Consider the following 21,596-nt stretch of genomic DNA (forward strand, 5'->3'; position numbering starts at 1 on the left):
CTTATTATAGGTGTCCTTTAAAATGAGATAAAATAACACATATCTCGATGAGAAAACACAATATTTTGAGACAACTAAATTATTTTATGTTAAATCCACTTAAATTTGTTAAATGAACTTTGACTTGTGTTGGGACGACATGAATGAATTGTGCGGATCTCTCCATTTTTTAAAGTGTAATTCATATTTAAAAGAAGCAGTTTATATTTACATAAGCAAAACAAAGAGACTCTGTCTTGAATACAAGACAAATTTAGGAAAAATGATTTGTCATGATGTTTAAATCATTTAGTGTTTCCTGGGCTGAAAAGCTACAGAGGATTTGGCACAAGGAATGATCACAAAACCCTTGAATCCTCAAGCGCTGTCAACAGAAGAACCCATTATGTTGAGAGCTCATCTCCGTTCTGTGGAAAAAGACAGAGAAAAGTGGATGAATGTTTTAACTCTTTACAAAAACAACAGCTAAAGACACAAAAAGAAAATGCATAGAAATATCAGTTCAAAACTCGTGATAAATTTTCAAATAACAATTTATTTTATTTTATTACACTTTAATTGTTTGCAGTTTCTGGTTGAATCCATCACAAAAGAAAACACTTGACATAGTCTCTTTTTTGTGTACTGGTGTCAACCAGGACAAGCACTTTGACTGCAAGCTGCTCAAATGACTGATTCCAAGCCACATGATAAGAAAACTTGCCAAGGCAATAAACTGAAAATAGAGCCTCATGTGAAACTCCAGAAGCATATTAAGCGTTCACTTGGAGTTACAAAGTCAATGGATTTTTGTCCGAGAGCACCCACAGCAAATTAAATATAAAACACACAAAGTATTTCAGTTCTGCTTGGTCAGTAGTCTGACAAAACAGTACATCACAATGGGAGTAATTAATGGCTTGTGTTTATCCCCCTCTACTGGAGAGGATGTGTTTTGTGTGTCCAAGTGTATTAGAGCTAAGTTTGCTTTTCGCGTTGATATTTATTCTTTTTGAAAAGCAAGATAAGAAAAGCAAAAATCAAATCTATTTAATCACACATTTGCAAAAACATTCTATTTAATCACACATTTGCAAAAACCATAAATAGTTACAGTTACTATACACATTTTTTTTAATAATACAGAGTATTATGCATATATTGGCATAACTGTCTTTTGTGTGGTTTGTACTGTTTTGTCCGTCTTTTGTACTATTGGACCTAGTGTCTGGAATAAAGAGAATATTACATAAAATATACAAAGAAATCTGCACATGTACAAATAAAAGTTATTTATTGGCATCGATGGAATCATTAATATCTATATAATAATTCCTTTGCACAAACAGTTTCTTAAACTATACGCAAGGGAAAAAAAAAAGAATCACTGTAAAAATAAAAAAAGAGGTCCTTATAGAACCTTTATATTTAAGACTTAGTGAACTCTCAATTGGATTTAATAATGAACACTTACAATAAGAGCCTTTAACTGACGTTATACTTTACATGATCTTCAAGAAAAACATTTCCAGAAACGAAAAATGTGATACTAAAGCCTAAATGTTTTAGGGAGGAAAAAATTCATATTCTTCATGAAGATTTTAACCGACTCGCTGCAACGTCAGCAATACTTATAACAAAACTTATAGTAGTAAAACAAACTAACATCACATATTACATGAATCTCAGCAGTAGAATGTGTTGAGATGGAAAACACAGAATTTATTAGGGCTGGATATTGGCATAAGTTCCGTGATTTGGTTAAAATTCAATTCACAATGTTTTGAATAGATTCTGATTGCATGTGTCAAGTACAGAGCACGGCCAATTTTCTGAAAGTAAAAACAAACTTACTGATGTTGTGAACTGTACTCTATTTGGTGCACACTGTTAAAAGGAAAAATCCTTTTAGGCTTCTTTATCATATGAAATAATATGAAGACATTTTTTAGTAATACCTAATGATTAATTAGATTCCTACATGAAATATAAATTTCTAAATGGTTACGGCATAACACATAAAACATACTGTACATAAATACTGAACAACACGTTAAATAAAACACAATAATATGTGCAATACCTGAACCTATATTTAGCAAAATGCTCAGTTTATCATTCTAGTTTTCTAAGGAGTTTAAGGATTATGAATGACTTTAAGATAAACATTACCTGACACTTTGCTTTGGTGACTTTTTTTCCAGGATTAAAACACTGGGTGGAGTGATTTCATGAGAAAGTTGCATAATATTAGTACATTTCGAAACAGCTTCTGATGTTCATTTCTTTACTTTGTCTTAGAGCAAAAGAGTCAGCTGGTTTTCGCAGACTTTTCTAGAAATACTTTTTAGTTCTTTAGTTGTGAAGCAATACTTGCTGAACGGGAACACACTTAAAGAGAATTAGAAAGTACTTCTAGAAAAGTTTGCGGAAACCAGCTGTACATGTCATGTTAGCGAGTTGCCAATGCAGCATTTATTTTTAAAAATGGAAGGTTTGATTCTAGCCAGGTCAGAAATCTCACTCACATCTGTAAGTAGGGCACAACATGATGATGCAGGCATTGGTAGATGTGTTTAAAATCATAATGGATGATTTCAAATTAACTCATTCACTCATAATGCACCAAAAAATGAGTGTACTACTCAAAGTACATTTAATGGTTACACGGTAAAAAGGGATTACTTGACTTTACTTTAAAACTGAGTATGAGGTACATTAACTATGCGCATAATTAAAAAAACAAGTCAACTTAACAATTCCGAGTTACTCACTTATTTAAGTAAGGTCAACTTGCTGCTTTTAAGGCAATACGTTTACTCTTTTTGTTTTTGAAAGTGAAGTATGTAATCGCTTATTACAGTGTTAAGAATGCCCATAATACACTGAGAGGATGCTGCTGAATAAATTCTTGCATCTTTCCAGAAGATGGGGATCGCATCCAAATCAACAATCCATCCATTTTTTTAAACTGCTGATCCAATGTAGGTACAATGTATCATTAATCATACAAGTATACATTAATGTTAGTTGATGACATTAATTAGTTTTAGGTAAACTTTAAGGGTTAGTTTGCCAAAAAACAAATGACAATTGTCATCATTTACTCACCCTTCAACCCATTATGAGTTTCTTTATTCTGTTGAACACAAAATATGATGTTTTGAAGAAAGCTGGAAACCTTTAACCATTGATGTACATAGTATTTGTTTTTCCTACCATGGAAGTCAATGGTTACAGGTTCTCTTCTTTCTTCAAAACATCATCTTTTGGGTTCAACAAAAAGGTTTGGATTCACTTCAGGGTGAGCAAATAGGGAGTAAATTTACTGGGTGAACAATCCCTTTAAAAAAATGGTCATACCTGTACATTGTTTGCTTAGCTCAGTTGTTCTGAAATATACAATTCCGACCACATTTCAATTAGGAATTTCACATGATCTGTGCTCCCATGATCCTTTCTGAGAGGCTTTAGAAACATAAACACTGATAGTTACATAATACCTCTTTATACATTGTGATAAAGCCTGTTGGGTTTGTTGGGTTTCCAAAATCCCTTTAAGGCAAGTCATTTCACTCTGCGGCCATCTTTAAATGCTTGGGCATTCTGTCTGAATGGGGAAACATCAAATTTTCCAAAACTGCTTGACAAGCTTACTATTCAATTTAATTTTAGGAAACAACAATAAAATTAAATAACAACTTAAGAGTTAAGATGCTAGTTCATATATATATATATATATATATATATATATATATATATATATATATATATATATATATATATATATATATATATATATATATATAGATTAAACTGTGTAAAAACTGCTTGGGGTAATATTAGAAGTGCCCTTAAGGCTACAGAACAAACTACTGTTGTCCAGTGACTTGCCTAATTAACCTATCTTGCCTAATTAACCTAGTTTAACCTTACTGAATCACAAGTAAAATATTATGTAGTGTCATCAAGGAAAAGAAAACCAAAATTAATTAGAAATTGTTTCAGAAAAATATTGCTTTTAAAACACTAACCTAAAGTGTACATGGTCAGCATAAAGTTCAACTTAAATTCATCCAGTGTTTTTTTTTTCCAGTGCCTGATGTAAATTTTGTCATCAGAATATTATATGGATGTTTGTCTCCAACACGGTGCTCACGGCGACCCGATGCTTTCAATGCTTTCCAGTCTATCTACTCTTCTATTTCATTACAGTTAAAAAAAATCCCTAAAATCACAACAATAAAAAGAAAATAATACTGTGTGGACTAGATTTTTGTAGCTACTTTTGAGGCAACCAATTAAATGCCTGTGTGCAAACACAAGAATGAGTGCATAGGGACAATTTTGAACACGAGAAAGTTTGGTTAATTCATCAAGTGAGAGCAAAAACTAAACTAACAGTTCTTGGGATTTAAAAATCGATATAACTTCATAACATTTGTGACCCAGCCCAAGTGTTTACCACAAAACAATTTGAACAAACACTTGAAACACTGTCCCATGTAGTTGAATGACTCCGTGATAACACAAACGAAGTCGCTCTCTCCAAGTCTCATTGAATGTTTTAAAGTCTTTGGTACGTCTCTGTTGACTAATAAGGAGGCGTGCATTCAAAGCCTCGTTTACACCTGATATGTGCCACGTCCCATGCTGGCCTGCAGCTGGAATGAGACTGCCTGTCCTCTGAGCCCATCTGTACAGTTTGTGCGCATCTCCGGACATAAATACTCTCCTCAGTTTCTGTTCCAGCAAGATGCTATGAGTAAATGGTGATGACCTCTCTGCCGCCTCCTCGGACCAGCAGAACGTGATCTAATCCCTCAGTGAGGACCTCCAGAAACTCCATATCTGAGCTCAGAGTTAAGGAGAACTGCTGTATATATGTAGTTGATGAATAGGCAGTAAAAAATACCATTTTTGATGATAGGAATGGATAGATTTGTTAGGGGTGGAAAGGTGCACAAAATCAATTTTTGTTTTGTGTGACAGTGAAAATGCAGAGTCATGACAACAAACCACATAAAGGTGATATTCAGACTTTAGCTCACTATGAATTAAACTCTCAGTCTCTATGAAAATGACAGGCCGTGCTCTCGAGATGCTTTGCATTTCATTGGGCACAAATAGACGTGCCACTGTCTGCATTTCAGCTGATGAAAGGATACAGTTTTCGTCACCGCCCTTGTTTTTGGGTGGTCCTGGCATGTTCAGCAGCACCAGTTGTGCTCCCTTGGATTTCTTGACTACAACCTCATTCAGCTTGACAGCAGTGTGCATTCTTCTCACATTAGTCTGGTCTCTGTGAAAAAGTTTCATATTTAGCTCCAGGACTCGAGCTCTAGTCTAGTGTCTAGAACTCCAGACTTGTGTGTAAATTGTATTAGAAAGAAGGCCAATCATACTTTAGTATTCAACACACTGAATGACAATCTGTAGATATTCTTTGGCATTTCTGCTAAGACTTTATATAAATATTTTATAAAATGTTATTAAAAAGATTGTGGAATGAGAGTATAGTAATTTAACAAATAACAAACTTTTATTTAGGTTTTGCTATGTAAATCCAATAAGGATTTATTTGGTAAACAAATAAGGCATTAAATGAATATTTAAAAAAAATTATACTTTACAAACTGTGTTGTACATTACGTATAAACATTTGCATCTTATTTAATAGTTTTACTAAAATATAAAAGCTGAATAAATGACATTTGCATAAATAATTAGACTTGATAATGTGCTCAATTAAATAAACCTGCAGTTGCAGATTCTGTCTGGGCCTACCATCTTTTTTTAATGTTAGGGCAGGGCAAGTCAGTCTGAAATTATTACATCGATAAATTAAATATCTACATGCTGGTAACACTTAATAATAATAATAAAAAAAGTTACAATTATGTTATCAAATCTAAAGTAATATACACTACCTGATAAGTCTTGTCGTCTGTCCAAGTTTTAGAAACAACAAATAATAAATTGTCTTCTAGTTGATAATTTGGTACCAGAAGTGGCTTATATGAAAGGCAAAGGCCTCTAGATTATGCTTATTTTACCAAAATAAAATCTGACAATGCCTTGATTTTTATTTAAATTAAATTGGGAGAGTAAGGTCTGACTTTGCTTAGACAAAAGTCTTGTCACTTAACAGAAATAATGTACAGTATAATATATAAAGTCATAGTGCAGTGGAAAATAATGAATATTGTGTATGACTCCCATGAGCTTAGAGGACTACAGCCATACATCTCTGCAATGACTCAAATAACTTATTAATAAAGTCATCTGGAATGGCAAAGAAAGCGTTTTTGCAGGACTCCCAGAGTTCATCAAGATTCTTTGGATTCATCTTCAATGCCTCCTCCAACTTACCCCAGACATGCTCAATAATGTTCATAAGTGGTGACTGGGCTGGCCAATCCTGGAACACCTTGATCTTTTTTGCTTTAAGGAACTTTGATGTGGAGGCTGAAGTCTGAAAAGGAGCCCTATCCTGCTGAAGAATTTGCCCTCTCCTGTGTTTGTAATGTAATGGGCAGCACAAATGTCTTGATGCCTTGACGGCTGTTAATGTTGCCATCCACTCTGCAGATCTCTCGCATGCCCCTGTACTGAAACGTAACCCCAAAATCATGATTTTTCCTACACCAAAACTGACTGATTTCTGTGAGAATCTTGGGTCCATGCAGGTTCCAATACAACTGGGATTGACGACAAGACTTTTGTCAGGTAGTGTAGTGAAATATTATAAAAATCATGTTTTTCTAATATTTAAGTATTATTTATTTTTTTCCTAGTATTTACAAATCTAATATTTTTATGTACTGTATATTCCCATATTTAAAATCACATTGTCCTTCAGAAACTACTTTTTAGAAGAATGTAAAGGATTTTACAGTTACTTTAATAGTTTCAAGAATGATCTTAAAAGGCCTGAAGAATTGATAGAGTACATGAAATAACAAAAAAAAACTTAAAATAAATATGCCCAAATTTGCAATGCAGTCATAAATTAGTAGAGTGCAATACATATAATACATCGATAAACATAAATAGCAAAAAAAAAAAGTACAAAAACAAACACACAAACTTGTTAATAGAATTAACGGCCAAACTTTGGCTTAGAACTAAACATAACACAAATACCAAAGAGATATTATCTCTAGCAAGCACAAGGTTAGTAATGATACATGCAGACGTTAACATCAGTGTCACAACGCTTCATGCTGACTCACAGTGACTTCAGCAGGCCACACACAGACACACATGCATGATGCAACACATCTTATCTACTACTGTAACACACACACACAAAACCACTTGCACAAAAGTCAAAGGAACTTACAGATTCTCCCACTCTCTGGAAGAACAAAACGAAATGTCTTAGCATGAAAGAATTTCACTGTTAAACAAGAAAGTGATCCAGGCAAACTGTAAAAAAAATTGGTTTTATCGATCTGTCAACTCACGGTTTCATGTTGAAGATGTCCCGCACATGCATGCTGGCATCCCGAAGACGATTTCTCTCTCCAATCAGCTTTTCTTTGGTCCAGGTCATATGGACTCGGTCAGAAGTGGGTGTGGCCTTTTCAACCAGAGTAGCATGTGACTTTGTGTTCTTGTCATGAATCAGCTGAGCCTGTAAGAGCAAGACAAAACTGCTCAACAACAACAAACCCAACTAGTTCTCAGTGACAATGACACTGGAAAGCAGGTTGGCACAACCTAGATTAAAAAGATTATTAAATGTTTGTTAAAAAAATATGAAAAGATCAGTCCATCCGCATTCAAAACCAATAAAACGGATCCTTTCAGCAGGGGAATGAAGGTTGAGATAAAATCAAAACAAGATATGGATTAGTAACTCCATTAACCACTGAAAAAAAAAAACCATTGTGACATGCAATTACACAAGTGTACTAAAATGAAGCTTAAGTGCAATGTAAAAACATGCATTTACAAAATACGCACATTGTAAAGAATTATTAATTTCAGTGTAGGTACATATTAGTTAAGGCCACTGAATATAAAGTTGGACCAAAATGTGAATAATACATAAAATATATACACTTATATATCTAAAAAAATTCAAAGATTTGGGGTCAGTTTGCTTTTTTCACAGCAAGGATGCATTATTTCAATCAAAAGTTAGAATAAAGATATTGAAAATGTAAAACAAATGTCTATTTTAAATAAATGATCTTGTTTTGAACGCATTCATCAAAACTTTGAGAAAAAGTGTTCATGATTCCCACAAAAAATAAGGAGCACAGCTGTTTTCATTGATAATAATCAGAAACATTTATTGAGCAACAAATCAACACGTCTGAATGAATTCTGAAGGAGCACTGAAGACTGAAGTAATGATGATGAAATTTCAGCTTTGACATCACAGGAATTATACTTTCAAATCATTAAGCAATATTATTAAACCACTAGCACCTTACTAACAGTACTCTGGTAATAGTGCTAGTGCACACCATACATTAATGTAATTTTGTATCCTCTCTGTGTAAAAAGACTCATTTCGAAAGTAATATAGAAAGTCTTTCTGACACCAAATCTTTGAATCTTCTGGTTTACTTCAGTGTAATGAGTGGAGTGACACACTTTTTCATTCAAAACTCAGTAGTCGAGAGACTCTCATGCTTTATGGTGACATGCAGGCATGCTGTAAACAAATGAAATATGACATTTTCAGGGCCACAGTTAATTCCATCGCAGTATAATACTTATTGCTAAATAATTTCACATTTTTGAGGTGAAAACAGAGCAGAACTGATGAAAGCTGTGGCTCTGTCATGTCTCACATTGTGAAGGGATTTTCCACTTTTCCATTGGAGCTGGTGCCAGAGCTGTTGCTCAATTTGGAGGCGAACTATGTTTTTTTTTACACACCGTTACATTTACTGTCTAGGATTTTTCAACATATGTATTGATAAATATTTATCTTTCTAAATTATTTTGGCACTTATTCTCACAGCCCTTTTATAAATAAAACTCACTTTATCACATTTTGTTAGTTATGGTATTTTGTCCCTCATCCATTTAAATTACATGTCTGCTTATCAGTGTTGCCAACTTAGCGACTTTGTTGCTATTTTTACTATTATGTGTACTATTATGTGTCCATACTGTACTGTTCCTACTTTTCTCTACGAGCTGCGAGTGATGACATCAGTCCCTCCGCCGCCTCAGAGCACTATCAGACGGCGTAGTGCTCATCCAGCAGTCTCTCCCACCTACAACCTGACAGCAGATCACTCCTCTGCGTACTGACAGCAAATGATTTAGCACTGCGAGATATTTCCCATATACAGTCAAACAGATCTGCTTCGTCTTCATTTTAAATTTAACTATTCAATTTGACCGTTTAATTTTTTCTTGTTCACAATTACAGATATTTTAGTAACAGTTTCGCAACTTGTCTGAGTTTATTACATCTGAGAGATTACTGCTAATTCACTACACATCTGTACTGATATACTGTATTCAAACAGCAATAAATTTAGTTGAATTGACATGCATAAGCATGGTGCAAATATAAATACCCCTTTGTTAACCATAGGCTGTAAATCAATCTGAAACGGTTGGATGTGATTACGTCAGTAATATGCAAATTGACGCATGACATTATCTAGTGACAATTAGGCTGCATTTACACTCCATGGTTCAGGTGACTCAATTCTGATTTTTTTCTTCCATGTGGCACAGATCAGAAATGGCCCATGTACGTGTGAGTAAGAAAAAAATCAAATGGATTCTGATTTACTCAAATCACATTCAGGCCTTGTTCATATGCAGTAATTTATCTGATATGTATCGGATCTGTGCCCTCGTGTCTGCAGTGTAAGCAGGTAGATCAGATTTTCACCTGTCAATGTGAGTCAAACATCTTTAAAAACCAAAGCGAATGACGTCAACTCTGATGCTTTCATTTCAGAACAGACTTCAGCAGAGTCCCGAACATTAAATCCCTTACACGAGGACTAAAAAAGCTTTTTTTTTTAAACTATTGCATACATCACATGCATAAATCACATGACATTAAAATGCCTACTGGTTTAAAAAGGCCTAGATAAGAAGAAGATGGCCAAATGATAACTTTTCTGTCATAAACTATAGTAAAACAGCTTGTCAAAAATAATAATAAAAAAAATTGAACCCTGTGAACACATTAAATACAGGAACAGAGAAAAGGGCTGTTTTATTAACAGCTGTCAGTCAGTGGCCACTCTTTTTTTTTTTCTGGTCATTGCGCCTTTGCCATGTGCAGTGTAAACGCAGACAATCGAATACGAGTCACTTTTTCAAAAATCAGATAGTCACAAAATTGGAATTGATCATCAAGATCTGCAGTATAAATGCAGCCTTAATGACTTTTCAGGCAGAGCTTTCAATGAAAAGCAGACATTTTCATTGAAAATAGTTGGCAACACTGCTGTTTATGTGTGTTTCAGTCCAAAATTAATGTTTTGGGAGTGTAACACATATGAAAAACCCTGGAGCTCAAATACTGGTCAAAACAAGTGAACCTGTGACTGGACATGAACTGGCATGAACTTCCAAAGCTGACAATTCAACAAGCCTTTTCTGAATAAATAATGCCTCAAACCAAGCTCAGACACCAGACCCAAATGAAAAGTGGAGTTGGGGACAGTTGGACAGGATGGTTATTTAAATGTAGTAGTTTTAAAAGAGAGGGAAAATGTCGGATCAGTAAAGGGTAACCCCCTCCTCACTACCTCCTCGTCCAGATTTACAGCTGCCACTTTTAATTTGCTGTTGTGAGTTTGTTTCTCCCCACAGGGCTTCCTCCTGATGGAAATCCGGGATTCATCTGAGATGCTCTGAATCTGACAGTCGCAAAACAATCCAAAATTGTTTAGTGGGGAGAAAACGTTTTTAACAGAGAGAGAGAGTTAGGAAAGTTAAGGCAAGTGCTGTGAGGAATCATTTCTATACAATTACTGTTGTGTCATGCTGTACCGAAACAACCGTTACCTGTCTATACTGGACATGCTAAACCAACTGTTGCAAATCCATTTTAGTGCTTTTTAACAGTGAATTAAGGCTAATCATTAAACAGCGACAAAGTAAATGTTTGTGTTTACATAATATGCTTGTACAAGTACTGTGTATAATTATTATGTACATAACATTCACACTGCCAGTCAAAAGTTTGGGGTCATAAGGATTTTTAAAATGTTTTAAAATAAACTTTTGCTCACCAAGGCTGCATTTATTTAATCAAAAATACAGTACACATTGTAAAATGTTATTGCAGTATAAAATAACTGTTAACAGGAAGTTTATATTTTAATATAATAAAATTTTCCAGTGATTTAAATGAGGAATTTTCAGCTTCATTACTCCAGTCTTCAGTCACGTGATCTAACAGAAATCACTCTAGACTAATTATTAATAATTAATTAATTAAATTAATTATTATTATTTTATTTTTAAATATTATTATTATTATTAATTTATTTTTATTTTTATTAATGGTAATAGCAATAAAAGCAAAAATGACGGGAGTAATCATTAATCATTTAATTCGAAACAACATACAATAGGAAAGCAGTTATTTAAAATGGTAATAAATATTTAAGAATTTTACTTTTTTTTTTTTTTACATTTAATAAATGCTGCCTTGATGAACAGAATAATTTTCTTAAAAAAAAAAAAAAAATTGATCCAAAACTTTTGGCTGGTAGTGTACACTTGCTTTAAAAATATGGACATATATAATTATGTATATCATTTGATACTACATAAAAATATTGTACATATAAATAAAAATTGTCATTAATGCACTATTATATAAGAGCCCAGACCTACCAAAAACGAAAGCTCACATTTTAAGCCCTGTACTATAAAAATGTCACCATAATAAAACTACTGAAGTGTGTTTGTGTACAGAGAGCATTAAGGACCAACTGAATTTTGATGCAGTATCTATGTGGCCATGATTAGCTGACAATAATTAAAATTAAACAGACTTCTGGAGAAATATTACCTCTCTCTCCCTCTCAGTCTTAGAAAGCTGCATCTGCTTCAGCATCTGTGAGCGTTGTTCCATCACAAGAGTCTTCTCATAAGTAAAGGCTGAGATATCGCCTGCATTCTATAGAGATATTCACATATTGAAGTTATACACCAAAATAATCTTGTTTTTCTTTAATGTTATCACATTTCAATAATAAATACATATATTTTGTATTGTGTAATATAATAGTAAACATATTATAATGTTATATTTACTATTATGTTTTATTACATATTATATTGCATATTATATTATATTATATTATATTATATTATATTATATTATATTATATTATATTATATTATATTATATTATATTAGAATTTGGTGTACTGTCTGAAATACATTAGAATTGTACTTTTAGGACAGATTTTGCCGTGCTTTCCTACAGATATATCATTCTTAAATCAAGATGGCAGAAGATATTAAATTCAGTTTTCTGTTTTATTTTATTCAAAAACTTCATGAAGCAATGTTTAAAACAATATAAAACCTAGATCTACAAGTCATTTTAATATAAATTAATACTACATTAACAAAATTAAACTAAATTATTAAGCGGGAAAAAAAACTGCATTGTAAATAGTAAAACTCCAGTACCTTTCAAACATATCACTATTAAAATGATCAATAATCACATTTCAGTTAAATGTTGAATTGTTTTTAATTAAAGTAATTCAATTCATTAAATGTATTTCATTTAAACAAATTAAACATTTAATTTTTTTAATCAATAAAAAACACTTTACATTAAATTTGATTTTAAGTTTACATAAATGATCATGAATCAAATAATTAAGCTAAATAATCAAAATTGTATCTCACCATTTCCACAACTTCCACCTTGGCATCAAGACGCAGGTGGTACAAAAACATCTGTAGGTCTTTTTTCATCTGAATACTGTTGTCATCCATTTGAGCTACTGTGAAGATCCTCATCTTACACTTTCTCCAAACCTACAGTAAGTAAGAAGCCCTAAGTGCTTACCACTGTTGACAGTCAAAGGTAGCATTTCTTTATCAGACATCATCCTGCCTTTTACCTTGTGTTGCCGAAGCAGGAACGGAAGCAGCATGAGCAAACCTCCATCATGGACAATCCACCACACATCAATGGTCCCCTCAGCTAAACGGTCCTGGTTTGAGGGAAAGGTATCGACGTTTTTGGCCACTAACAGAGCCTGGTGGGCAGCCGTCGTCTCTCTGACCGTTTCTTTGGGACAACACAGAATCATTTTTAGTATTTTGTCAAACTCAAATCTCTGTGAAACAACACAATACTTCTAAATTTATGGTATTAATTACTCTTTTTAATAAAGCTTTCTTTCAAATGAATTTGAAGTAGTAGAGAAGAATAATAATTATTTGGTGCAATTGATGTATACCTTCTTATTAATGATGTTTTATTCTGCTGGGAGGAAATTACAAAAAATATATATATTTTCTGCAAATGTTTCCCTTTATACTCAAAGTACAACGAAAACTGTATTTAACTCTTGTGTTGTCTTAGAATTCTGTATACACTGTTTGTCCTTTGGGTTTCACTAAATCTCTAAAATAAAGCAGCTAAATTTTACTTAAATAATAAAACCTATTTGGCATAAAGAAACAACATCTTTATCACAAACTTTGTGAATGTTTTGATTTCCCTTAATAGTGTGGAGTAATTTATCATTTAATCAGTCAGCACAAATCATATTTCACTAGGGTATATTTTTTAATGGTAAAAATACTTTTAACCCTTATGAAAGTTTTAGAAAGATGGTATTCATAAAAGTTAAAGCAGCAGATTATTATTATTGTGTGTGTGAGCGTGTATTTGGGGGTGTGTTGTAGTGTGCATGTGTGTGCCTGGAGTTTTTGTGATGTAAAAGTGGTTTTCTAGATGGTGGGTCACAACTGACCTGAAGGACCACCGTTGTACTCTATGGGCCATATCATACACCCGGCGCAATGGGGCGCAAGACCCGACGCAATTGTTGATTGCTAGTTTTAACTCGACGCAAGAGTCGTTTTGATGTTTTGCAGCACATTGTTTAAATAGCAAATGCATTTGCGCTCATATGTGTGGCCATAGGCGTTCTGGTCTAAAACAGGAGGCGTGTTGAGGCGCATTGCTATTTTGAGGAACTATAATAAACTGCATCAAAGCTGGTCTAAAGTCCAGCGCAGAGCGCGTTAGTTGTGCTCCTTGCTTAAACATTGCTTAATACTTTGTTATTATTGTTCATTTATTTGTTTGCTGGAAATTAGAACTGAATTTAGAAATAGTTTTGAAACAAATATTTGCGCTTAACAAACGAAATTAATTATGGATAGGCTAATAGATGTCTGTGCGTACAACGAATTTTCCCTATACACGAGAGTGAAAGTGAAAATATAGAATGAGGAGGCTCCTCTCTCATTCTCGTGCTGCAGATGCTCTGTTTAACTGTTTTCTTGCTAGTGAAGCATTCAGTTTTTCCACTTACAAAGTCTGTCATGTAAATAGCAAATGTGCTATGGCGTGATGCAACTGACTTTTAAAGGGAATGGGAGATGAGACTCTGATTGGTTTATTCTCAAAACACACTTTTAAATCATTTAGAGAATAAACATAACCCTGTTAGACTATGCGCCACGGCGCAAAGCAGATTTTTACTATCCTTAAAATAGCAAAAGTAGATTCTGGCACACCCTTAATGCTTTTGCGTCCTGTGCTTTGCACTTTGCGCCTGGATCGTCAAAATAGAGCCCTAAATGTGCACAGCCTTAAAGAAAATAGACAATTAAAATTAATTTTTTTCAGAAAAATTTATTTATTTCAAAATAAATTTTCTTTTTTTTATCATTTAGTTTTTCTCCTGCTGTTAAAATGGTTCCCGGGTCTTTTTTGACCATGATTCAACAGAATGGTTAACATCAGCTTTGAGCTTTATAGTAAAAGTTATTATTTTATTATGGTTATAATCTGTTATTATACAATTATATTTTATTAGTCATCTAGTAAGGACTGTATTTTACTTTTGTTTGTTGTTTGCTCATTTGTGTTAAAGTTTGTTTTTATTTTGCGTTAACTTTCCCTTGAATATGAACATTGATTAATTTACCATCAACATTTGATAGAGCAACAGTAATTTCGCACTTCACCTTAAAGGTACAGTATGTCATTTCGAGACTGAATGTGGAATCATGGGAGTTATAAATGTGTGGGACTTGTGAAGCTGTGCATCGATGGATTTGCCCTTCAGTGTTTGGACTTTCAGCACTGAAATTTAAACCACACTGAACTGAACTAAACTAAACTGAACTTCAACTCTGAAAACTGGACGGACACAGTTTCAGTTTACTAGAACTTCTATGTTAAGCTGCTTTGACACAATCGACATTGTAAAAGGGCTACAGTAATAAACATGAACTGAATTGAAATAAATTAATATCATGTTCATGGTTCTGGTCATGATCAAATTGGAAAGAAATTGCACTGTTTAATTATGGTAAATACATTTTAGGGTTCTGTTATAATGCTGCTCTGTGCAGTATAATAACAGGGTTTATACAGGTTTCATCAAGTCAAATTTAAGACTTTTCAAGACCTTTTTAAGACCATTGTGAATAAAATTTAACACTTAAACAAGGCTAAAGGTTAAGGATTTTTTCTAATGGCCCAGTTAAAACATAAAACAAACATTGAAAATAAATTTTGCAAGGAAGATAATTAAACCATATGTTTATACATATCAATATAAATAGAGTTGGTAAATAGAGTTAATAAATAAACTTTTGGAAAAATGTTTATCGAGATGGAAAGTTATTGGTTGGATGGGTAATGGTCAGATTGGATAGCTTTACATATATATAGAAAATTTAGGACCCGTTTAAAATGCAACACAATATTTCAGTAAATTTAAGGCTTTCCAATGCGTTAAATTTTGATTTTGAAATTAAAGACTTTTTAAGATCCTGCAGAAACCCTGAATAAAAGCATTTTTTATGTTTCCCCTATCTTCTATAAAACTAAACCTTCGAACATTGTTCAAAACATTTGGGATAATGGGAACTTAAATCAGCAAAATATATAACATGGTTTTAGTAGATTTAGAATATTTTAATGAAAAAAAAGAAAAAAAAAGAAAAAGAAATTGTGCCTTTAAAGTCACTAGATCATGGAATATGCCAGGGTTTCAGATTTTGATTTAATATTTGAATTATTTGACCACAGACAGACACACCACATTTCTTAAGTGATGTACAATTAATTACTCATCTTAATCAAATTTGTTCCTTACTTGAGACCTCAAGCTTTCATCTGTACAACAGTTTGCTTTTAATAAATCTCTAGAGTTTCAACCATTATAATGTTCATCAATAATCCCTGACCACTTTGCCTTAAGCTAATTATCTGACTTTCTGGCAGAGTAGTATGAGAAAATATTGCGCACCGATGAAGTTTTTCCAGGAGAGGGAGCTCTCAGCCTGTTTCCAATTCGCCGGCCAGGCCACTAGAACTGCATTGTGCTTCATGCCACCCAGACCTGCAGACTGGATGAGGTGAGAAAAACCATCCCGCTGGTTAGAGGACACCACCACATGACAAAAACCCTTCGTCTTCTCCTTCGCCATGGCTGCTTTGATATTCTGTGAAAAACAGAATGGTTAGTATGGTGATAAATTGTTTACATGTTCATGGCAAATGCATGACAAATGTAGCATGTCTTTTTAATCACAGCTAATCCACTGAACTAGGTTTAACAATATGAGTGCATTGACTATAATATAGGTTAAAATGATCGGAAGGTCAGGAATTTTTTCACTGTCACGCAATGTTATTATAACTCAAAAATCTACTACAATGCCTTAAACATTCTTAAACATAGATAAATGTCATGCTCAAGGACAAAATGATCATAGTTTGTTCAAGCAGAATTTGGGCTAGAACCTTTTGAGTTTGCAAACAAATTTCCATATCTCATGACATTTTATAGGTCAAAACAATTAGTGGCTGCATAAAATTAGATTTACAACAGTGATTTTTTATACACAGAAAGCATTGTAAAAGCAAGTGTCCACTTTGCTGTTTTAAATAACTTTAGTAAAAATAAAGAAATGTCAAAATAATGGTAAAAACATTTTGCAAAGTCATTTAGCATCAGATACATTTAGTATTTTGGTCTGCATTGTTAAGCTTAATTTTTCTAGTAGACTTTCTGGTATTTAAAGATATATATTTTTTAATTTTAGAAAATTATTAACCCATCATCCAAGTCCACAGATACATGGAGTTTTGACCTGTATATGATTTAGTAGCACCATTGAATTTTACAGTACTACAAGAAGAATCAGAAATTATGTTTTTTTTTATTATGTTATATAAAAATAAATATATATTTTTATTTTTGCTCCATAAACCATATATTAAAAAGTATTTGAACATTTGACATTTTTATGCTAGACAAGTAAAGCAAGTGAAGCCTTGAAAGGTGAGCTGTCATTTTCATTGTTCTTCTTTAATATAAAATGTTTATTTTTGTTGTGTGAAAAAAATAATTGGGGAAATTACAGTTATTTATTACTATTATTATTATTATTTAATTTACTGCAAATTTCCTGGTCCATTCATTCACTTTCCCTTGGCTTAGTTCCTTTAATCAGGGGTCACCACAGTGGAATGGACCGCCAACTAATCCAGCATATGTTTTACACTGCGGATGCCCTTCCAACTGCAACCCAGTACTGGGAAACTCCTATGCACTCACTTTCACACACATACACTACGGCCAATTCAGTTTATTCAATTCACCTATGGTACATGTCTTTGAACTGTGGGGGAAACCGGAAAACCCAGAGAAAACCCATGCGAACACATGGAGAACATGCAAACTCCACACAGAAATGCCAACTGACCCAGTTGGGACTCAAACCAGCGACCTTCTTGCTGTGAGGTGACCGCGCTAACCATGAGTCACCGTGTTATCTGATGTTAATATTTTATGATTAATAGTAGTAGTTATGAACTGTCACATCTTCATTCTAAAAATGAGGACAGAAATATATTACTGTTTGTAATATCACTATATTACTGTAAACAACAACTGCATTATAACATAAAAATCAAATGTTTGGTAATTACAATAACGCCTTTTGCTATGTGCTCCATTCTAAAACAAATTTGATTATCAATTAATATGCAGTTATTTAATGAAACTACAGCCTTCAATCTGATTACTGCACTTAGTTACTGTGTATCATGCATACCTATTTATTTAAGCTATTTTGGATTGTATAAAATTAAAGGTGCAATAGAATTTTTGTTCAACTGGTTTAAAGTCTCTTCCCATCCTGATAGCAATCATTATATTAGTTGGTCCAAACGTATTTACATGCATTTTCATATTCTATGGAAGGTGTAGGACCAAAAAAGGTTTGTCAATCAGAATGTTAGGTTCGAACATTACAACAGGCTGTCCAATTATGTTATCAGTGTGTTCACAGACGCGATTCAAACAGAGAATGGCAGGCAAACATTGAAAACCTTACTTTTTTAATTTGGGGATTGTAATTAGAAGCTGCACAATACCATTTTCTTTCTGGTGAATATTATATAAAGTATTAATGTGTAGTGATGCAAAGTCTAGTGTGTTCATGCATTCAGGAGTTGTAGCTTTGGATGGCGATATGCAGGGTCGCCTTCCATATCTTTTTGCTCCTTTAATTACAGTCTCTTCATTAACTCACAGATATCCAAAAACCTCATGCTATAAATTTGTCAAACACAGAGGTTTGACATAATCAGATGCCTTCACCTGTTCAGCAAGTTTAGCATCTGCTCCTCGAACCATAAATGTTCCCTCCAGCACTGAGCAGACGATGGTCAAGCCTTTGCCAGCCTTCAGCTGAGAGGTAAAGGACAGCAGACGAGGATGTTTTACTGCCAAGTCTGTATCCAGCTTCATGAGCACCAGCAGCTGAGGTCTGAAAGAGGAGTTACACTTTAAACATTGGCCTCAGATTCAGTCAAACACGGCTAAATGCATTATCCTGAATGCAAACCTCCAGTTCTTAGTGTGTGGTTGCGCCTCCTCTAGTTTTATTAGGGCATAACGAGCTGCATTGAGAGATAATCCTCGAAGACCATCTCCCCATTCCTTCACTGCCCTGAGGGGAGACGAAATAAAACCGTTAGGAATAATCCCTAAGCTTAAGGTAAGACACTGCAGGTGAAGAGGGTAGACTTTTGACCGGTAGTGTACTAAAAAAAAAATATTTGGTCCAATGTACGGTTATGAAAAGCCAGCATTTTTGGATTTGATGGATACTTGCTTACCCTCTGTATTCGATGTACTTATAGATGCATCCGGCAATCAATATGACAACCAAAGCATAATACCAAGACGAGACAAACATGAGGGAAAGGCTCAGACTCATCCCAAGGAAAGAAAGGGACCTGCGGGCATTTAAAAAAGTCAATTGTGTATGGTAAACATTAACTCTGCCTGGCCTTTTGAAACTAATGAAAGTAATAAGCATTTAAACTACAGCTTGGTTTGGTTAATGTAAAACCTCTGTCCATGTAAGAGCATGAGTTGTGACAACACAATGTCTATTTCTTACAACAAAGTTTCTTGTTGTTTTGGTAGTCATTAGCTGTGACTCACCAGTGGTAGAACTTAAATCTTGGTCTCCAATTTGGAGTGCGTAAAAGGGTTTGGACAGCACAGGCCAGGTTTACAAACAGGTAACACATCAAGAAAAACCTGTACAAAAGAAAGTGGACCAGGATTTTTAATATAGCCTTATTAAAATAAGCATAAACAAATATTTGTATATATATATATATATATATATATATATATATATATATATATATATATATATATATATATATATAAATATATATATATATATTAATAGTCATAATTCTTAATAGTTCAGATTGTTCTCAAAGAAATTTATCTCATTTTAATTTATGTAGTATGTAGTAAAATGACTAAAATTGAAAAGGAAATTAAAATTCATGAAATCTATTCAGAAAAAAAAACAATTTAAAAAGCTAATGTAATTGAAAAATGAAAAAAAAAAAACCTGAATACTAAGAATACAAAAGAAGTCAAATGAAACCTAAAAAGTAAATATAAAACAGTAACTTAAAGATATTCAAATGTAAAAGTATCTCAATTTAACTAAAATAACATTGAACACACATTTTCATAAAGTATTCATAAAATAATAAATATTCATAAAAAATTATTCTTAAATAAAAACAATGTCCATAATAAAACAATAATCAGCTTAATTTTAATTTGCTTATATTAAAAGGTAAAGCTGGGCAATTAATTGAAAAGTAATCGAAATTGACCCCCAGAAACTAAAATCAATCAAAATTTTACTGGTGTAATTTTTCCTATTTTTAGGGGTACATTTTGAAGCCCGTCCCCTTCACACTTGGTTTTAAGAGCTAAGGGGAAGGGGTACATAAATAGAATTGGGAGTGGGCCTTAGTTATTTATACCTGCCAACATTTGTCCCTGAAAATCCGGGAGACTGGGGGGTTTGGGGGGGGGGGGTTTTATCTACAGGGGTGAGGTATCTTAATAACAATGTTGAGAACAGGGTACTGTGGCTAACTGTACTATGGAGCATGTTTCAAGCGGCTGCTGTGATCGGATCCTATACCAAAGTTGGCAACCAGGGGGTTTCATAGACTGTTCCAAAATGCTGAGGACCAGGGGGGATTTATTAACCGTAATTGAGTTAAAATGTTCAATTAATCAAGATTTTGACTTTAGGCCAAATCGCCCTGCCCTATTAAAAGGATAACTTAACAGATTTTGAATAATGATACTCACTGATATTTACAGATATTCAATACTGAAATCAAACTAAATCTCAAATATATGCAAGCACTGAATTTTATTCAAGCAATAAGTATTTTAAATAGCATTCAACATTTTTGATATTTCACAAAAAAAAAATCAGTATAAAAATTATATTATTTTGCATATTTCATGAACAAAGAAGCTTAAAGACAAAAGACTTACATTGACAGAATGGGTGCAACTGCATCCAGTGAAGCGATGAGGATCCCGATCTCACAGATGGCTGCGGTCAAGAGTAAGGCCCAAGTTGGCTCACCACCAGATTTACTACGACCAAACACCTATTAATGGGGCACAGGTCATGTTATTTACATAACAGGCTTTTAAAGTCAACTTAAAAAAAAGATTTATACAGATTTTTAAAAGACCTTAAAAAATTTTTTTTACAGCATAGTGTCAAATTTCATTTATTGTACGTGATTACATTTTTTTTAAAACACTTATGCCTCAAGGCATATAAAAATGACTAAAACAAGAGAACAAAAAGTCAGGGCATGTTTTTACCTGTAAGAATGGCATGATGCCATCTCGCGCTATAGCCTGAAGGATTCTGGGAGCACCGGTGAGGCTTTGAAGCCCAGCCCCACAGCAGGAGAAGAACGAGCCGATCACAATTACCCATGGAGAAGGCCAAGCTAGTGTTGCAACAACTAGATTCTTATTCACAGAGTCACCATACCTAAAACATAAACAATCATGCAAAAACATGTAAAA

The 21,596-nt window shown here is 33.5% G+C and overlaps 1 protein-coding gene across 5 annotated transcripts in view; it reads right to left on the bottom strand.

Annotated features, from left to right (window-relative positions):
- Positions 1–1,256: 1,256 nt before the first annotated feature.
- The window catches only part of slc12a7a (solute carrier family 12 member 7a), a 42,083-nt gene continuing 21,743 nt past the window's right edge, over positions 1,257–21,596 (bottom strand). For 2 of the 5 annotated variants that reach the window (XM_087240782.1, XM_087240784.1), the window contains exons 12-26: positions 21,387–21,561; positions 21,045–21,163; positions 19,662–19,760; positions 19,331–19,450; positions 19,057–19,161; positions 18,810–18,978; positions 16,449–16,644; positions 13,071–13,240; positions 12,853–12,984; positions 11,999–12,106; positions 10,725–10,835; positions 7,449–7,618; positions 7,325–7,339; positions 5,148–5,281; positions 3,891–4,830 (exon numbers count right to left, since the gene is read on the bottom strand). In XM_087240782.1, the coding sequence (XP_087096908.1) occupies positions 4,739–4,830; positions 5,148–5,281; positions 7,325–7,339; positions 7,449–7,618; positions 10,725–10,835; positions 11,999–12,106; positions 12,853–12,984; positions 13,071–13,240; positions 16,449–16,644; positions 18,810–18,978; positions 19,057–19,161; positions 19,331–19,450; positions 19,662–19,760; positions 21,045–21,163; positions 21,387–21,561 (1,915 nt within the window). In that variant the 3' untranslated portion in view covers positions 3,891–4,738. Of the gene's footprint in view, positions 4,831–5,147; positions 5,282–7,324; positions 7,340–7,448; positions 7,619–10,724; positions 10,836–11,998; positions 12,107–12,852; positions 12,985–13,070; positions 13,241–16,448; positions 16,645–18,809; positions 18,979–19,056; positions 19,162–19,330; positions 19,451–19,661; positions 19,761–21,044; positions 21,164–21,386; positions 21,562–21,596 lie in introns of all 5 variants that reach the window. The other 3 variants (XM_087240783.1, XM_087240785.1, XM_087240786.1) reach the window with 3 other exon arrangements.

The sequence above is a fragment of the Danio rerio genome, chromosome 2 (assembly GCF_052040795.2).
Source record: "Danio rerio strain M-AB ecotype USA chromosome 2, GRCz13ab, whole genome shotgun sequence".
Lineage (NCBI taxonomy): Eukaryota > Metazoa > Chordata > Actinopteri > Cypriniformes > Danionidae > Danio > Danio rerio.